At 59.4% G+C, this 4846-nt stretch overlaps 1 protein-coding gene across 1 annotated transcript; it reads left to right on the top strand.

Moving 5' to 3' along the window:
* The first annotated feature begins 958 nt into the window (after positions 1-958).
* SP8 (Sp8 transcription factor) lies at positions 959-3492 on the top strand. Its single transcript, XM_055314482.1, has 2 exons — positions 959-979; positions 1990-3492. The coding sequence occupies exons 1-2, from the start codon at positions 959-961 to the stop codon at positions 3490-3492; spliced, it is 1524 nt and encodes a 507-aa protein (XP_055170457.1).
* The last annotated feature ends 1354 nt before the right edge of the window (positions 3493-4846 follow it).

Genomic DNA, 4846 nt, shown 5'->3' with positions numbered 1-4846 from the left:
CCCCTCCCCCCCCCACATTCTTCCCTCTCCCCTCACATACACAATGTCCTTCCCTCTCCCCCCACACCACAACACACACACACACACACACACACATTCTTCCCTCTCCCCCCCCCACATTCTTCCCTCTCCCCCCACATACACAATGTCCTTCCCTCTCCCCCCACACCACAACACACACACACACACACACACACGGTAATGTCCTTCCCTCTCCCCTCACACACACACACACACACACACACACACACACACACACACACATTCTTCCCTCTCCCCCCACACCAAACAACACACCCACACCGCCTCCCCCCACCGCCACGCTTTACTGCCCTGGCCTTCTCTCCCCAGGTTTGTCACTCGCAGCCGCACTGTAGTACATTCACACCCTTCCCCCAACACTTTACTGATCTGCCCCTCTACCCTCCTGTCACACATGGTTATATTGTCACCCATAACACCCTCTCCCTCCGCTGCGCGGCCTCCCCCCTCCCCCTCCGCCACACTGTCACTGCTACACTCTGCCACATGCACTACCGCTACACACACACACACACACACACACACACACACACACCCGCCCCCGGGCTGCACCGTCGTCTCCTTCGCAGCTGGGTCACACAAGCACGCAGTTACATTGTTACACACCCGCACACCGCTTTGTAACACACGCGCAGTCACTCGCGCCCCTCCCGCTCCCGCGCCGGCTCCCCCCCCCGGCCCCCCCGCGGCGGCCCGCGGCGGCGCCGATGACCTCACGGCGCGCGCGCGGCGCGGCCCGGCGAGGCCGCAGATTGGCTGGCCGCGCCTCCGCGGCACTTCAAAGCCGGAGAGGGAGCTACAATTGTGGTGGAATGGGCGGAACTGATCATTGTATTGCACACCTCTAAAAAAAACACTGCCTCTGATTTATCAATATAAAAAAGATCCTCTGAGAGGAGGAGGGCACTTTTGTGTGATGGCAACTTCACTTCTAGGGGTGAGTCTCAGGATTTTCTCTTGCTGGTTTAATTAGTTTCCTTTTATTGCCGATCGGAGGGGGTTAAAGTCGCCCCGGCCAGGCCACGGGCTATCAGTCTCTATTGAGAGCTTTTTTTTTTTTTTTTTTTTTTTTTCCTTTAAATACAAGTGAGTTTGGAGAAAAGAAAGAGGGGGAGAGGGGGGCAGAGTCACTTTTTTTTCAGCGCAGGAAAAGGTTCGAAGGGCATTTAGACAAGCCACCTCGCAGCGCCCGGCTGCTCCCTGCCCGGGAGACTTGCGCCCAGTCCTTTTTATATGCGACGATTTCGGGGGTAAAGAGAGCAAGTTTTTCCTCCTGAGCAAACTGCAGATTTTCCCTCTTCCCCTTAAAAAATATCGCAGCCCGCCTTGCCTTGCAGGTACGTTGAACCGTCTCTCTCTCTCTTTACTATTGTAGTTTTTTTTTTTTTTTTAAAGAAAATAAAAAGAAAAGCAGGAAGAGCGAGCGAGCCCTCTAGTTTGACCTCTTTTGGCCTGGGAGAAACAACCCAGCATGGGTTTCTGGGGACCGGAACAGGATTTTCAAAGCTCTCTCTGGATTACAGGGGAAGCGCTCTTAAAAGCAATCCAATGGTTTTTTCCCCAGGCTTCTCGGCAAAGGAAACTTCCTTCCTCCCCAATCTGGACTTTTTTTGCTTGCTTGTTTGTTTCGAAGTGCCTGGGGCCTTGTGTGCACGAGAGTGTTGTTTTAGGTGAGATTACTTGTCAAACTCTTCTTTAGCATGGCGCTTTGCTCCCGAATCAGACGCCGACAGCCAAACTTGTCCCCTCCCGTAGAGTAGGAAGCAGCCGGGTGCCAGGGCTGTTGGGGGAGCCAGGTGAGTTGGTGGCGGCGCGCCGCAACGAGAGATGGGGTGCCGTGGGGCGTTTTGGAGGCTACCGGAGGACTGATGCACGTCTCTTTGCTCCCTCCCCCACCGGCCTTTTGCCCCCCCCTCCCCCACCCCTTCCCTCTCCTCCTTCCCGCAGGAAGAACCGAGGTTGGGATCCACTCCTCTGGCCATGCTTGCTGCTACCTGTAATAAGATCGGCAGCCCCAGCCCGTCTCCCTCCTCCCTCTCGGACAGCTCTTCTTCCTTCGGCAAAGGCTTCCACCCCTGGAAACGCTCCTCGTCCTCCTCCTCCGGCAGCTGCAACGTGGTGGGTTCCAGTCTCTCGAGCTTCGGCGTGTCGGGGGCCTCCAGGAACGGCGGTACGTCCTCGGCGGCGGCGGCGGCGGCGGCGGCCGCGGCGGCGGCGGCGGCCCTGGTGTCCGACTCGTTCAGCTGCGGCGGCTCGCCGGGCTCCAGCGCCTTCTCCCTAACCTCCAGCAGCGCCGCCGCCGCCGCCGCGGCCGCCGCGGCCGCCGCCTCCAGCTCGCCCTTCGCCAACGACTATTCCGTGTTCCAGGCCCCTGGTGTGTCGGGGGGTAGCGGCGGAGGGGGCGGCGGCGGCGGCGGCGGCTCCTCCGCGCACTCTCAGGACGGCTCCCACCAGCCGGTGTTCATTTCCAAGGTGCACACCTCGGTGGACGGGCTGCAGGGCATCTACCCGCGCGTGGGCATGGCGCACCCGTACGAGTCCTGGTTCAAGCCCTCGCACCCGGGCCTGGGCGCGGCGGGCGACGTGGGCTCGGCCGGCGCCTCCAGCTGGTGGGACGTGGGCGCCGGCTGGATCGACGTGCAGAACCCGAATGGCGCGGCGGCGCTGCCCGGCTCGCTGCACCCCGCCGCCGGGGGGCTCCAAACCTCGCTGCACTCGCCGCTCGGAGGCTACAACTCGGATTACTCGGGCCTGAGCCACTCCGCCTTCAGCAGCGGCGCCTCCTCGCACCTGCTCAGCCCCGCCGGGCAGCACCTCATGGACGGCTTCAAGCCAGTGCTGCCCGGCTCCTACCCGGACTCGGCCCCGTCGCCGCTGGCCGGCGCTGGCGGCTCCATGCTGAGCGCCGGGCCGTCGGCGCCGCTGGGGGGCTCCCCGCGCTCCTCCGCACGCCGCTACTCGGGTCGCGCCACCTGCGACTGCCCCAACTGCCAGGAGGCGGAGCGGCTGGGCCCGGCCGGGGCCAGCCTGCGGCGCAAGGGCCTGCACAGCTGCCACATCCCGGGCTGCGGCAAGGTGTACGGCAAGACGTCGCACCTCAAGGCGCACCTGCGCTGGCACACGGGCGAGCGGCCCTTCGTGTGCAACTGGCTCTTCTGCGGCAAGCGCTTCACGCGCTCCGACGAGCTGCAGCGGCACCTGCGGACCCACACGGGCGAGAAGCGCTTCGCCTGCCCTGTCTGCAACAAACGCTTCATGCGCAGCGACCACCTCAGCAAGCACGTGAAGACGCACAGCGGCGGCGGCGGCGGCGGCTCGGCGGGCTCGGGCAGCGGCGGCAAGAAGGGCAGCGACACCGACAGCGAGCACAGCGCGGCGGGCAGCCCGCCCTGCCACTCCCCGGAGTTGCTGCAGCCGCCGGAGCCCGGGCACCGCAACGGCCTGGAGTGACGCGCCTCCCTCGGCTGCCCTTCCGCTCGGCCCCCTCCCACCCCGGTCCACTTGGGCCCCGTCCGCCCTGGCCTCTGCTCCAGCCTCTTTCCACGGCATCCTGCTCGCACTTTCTGTCTCTTTCGGTCTCTGTCTCTCTCTCTCTTAGCTCACTCTGTGACTTTACTTTGTAAAGGGGATGTGGACATGTAAGTAACACCCGCCGCTCTCCTGGGCGCTGGCTTTCCCACCTGCCCCAGGTAACGCGCCGCTCGGAGCTCCGCGCAGCCCCAGCCGGCGCCTGGCCGGCTCTTTAGTTCTGCTCGGCCGCTCTCTGCCATCCCCGCGTTGTAACGAGCGCGTCTTTTAGAGGGAAGCGGTCGCGGGACCGGGGGCCTCCGTCCGGGTCGAGCGGCGCGGTGGGGAGGGCGATCCCCGCCGGGGCAGCCGCCCACCAGCTCGGAGAACCGCGGCTGCTGAGGGCCGTCACTGCGCAGAGCTGCCGCAGCTGCGTGGGGGTGCCCCTCGCGGGCGGCCCCGAGCCCCGGAGTTTGCGGAGTTAGCCCTCCCAACGCCGCCAGCTCTGCCTCTTTTCCTTTGTTCCCTGAGGTGGAACCGATTCAAGTTTCAGCTAAGGGCAGTCCTGGCGGATCGCTGCAGCAGCCTTCTTTCATCTTTATGACATTTTTTTTTTAACTAAAAAAAAAAAAAAAAAAACTAAAGAAAAAAATACAGCATCCTTCCACTTGGTTTCCCTTCTATAGTTTTTCCTCTAGCAGTGAACAAATCTTTCTTTCCAAACTGCTAACAGCGATCCCAAAGTTATTTTGATTGCATTAACTTAACTTATGGGGTGGGGGTGGGGGTGAGGGTTAGGTGTCTTTTTCTTATGCAAAAATACCCCCTTTCCGGTGAGACCAGATTAACTATCTCCGTGTTTGTCCTTTTCTACCTCGTTTTTTCCACCACTCCCGAGCATAATCTCCCAATCTTTTTTTTTTTTTTTTGCTAGTCCAGCCACCAATTTGTATTGTACCCATTTCTGTAAATTCTTGGAATTCATTGAAGATTCTTAGGGTTAAACTTTTTTTTGTGTGATTTAAACTTATAAACAAGTGAAGAAGCTATCGTTTAATTGAGACGAGGCTGTAGTTTAAATGCCAAAAGAGGGAAAATAGGAAACGACAAAAAAAAAACTTTGTAAAATATATCTGAACCTAATGGTTTGTACAACTGGAGAATCGTTCTAGATTAGTTACCAATTATAACTCCACCAGTGTATGGGTGCGAGGTGCAGCTGTCCAGGAGACGATTTTGTATAGTATTTTTCTTGTACATTACTTCCAGTAAATATTTGAAAATATATTGAAGTAAA

Source organism: Nyctereutes procyonoides, unplaced genomic scaffold (genome assembly GCF_905146905.1).
Source record: "Nyctereutes procyonoides isolate TBG_1078 unplaced genomic scaffold, NYPRO_anot_genome, whole genome shotgun sequence".
Taxonomy (NCBI): Eukaryota; Metazoa; Chordata; class Mammalia; order Carnivora; family Canidae; genus Nyctereutes; species Nyctereutes procyonoides.
The sequence above is the reverse complement of the archived record's forward strand: the minus strand, read 5'-3'. Positions and strand labels throughout refer to the sequence as shown.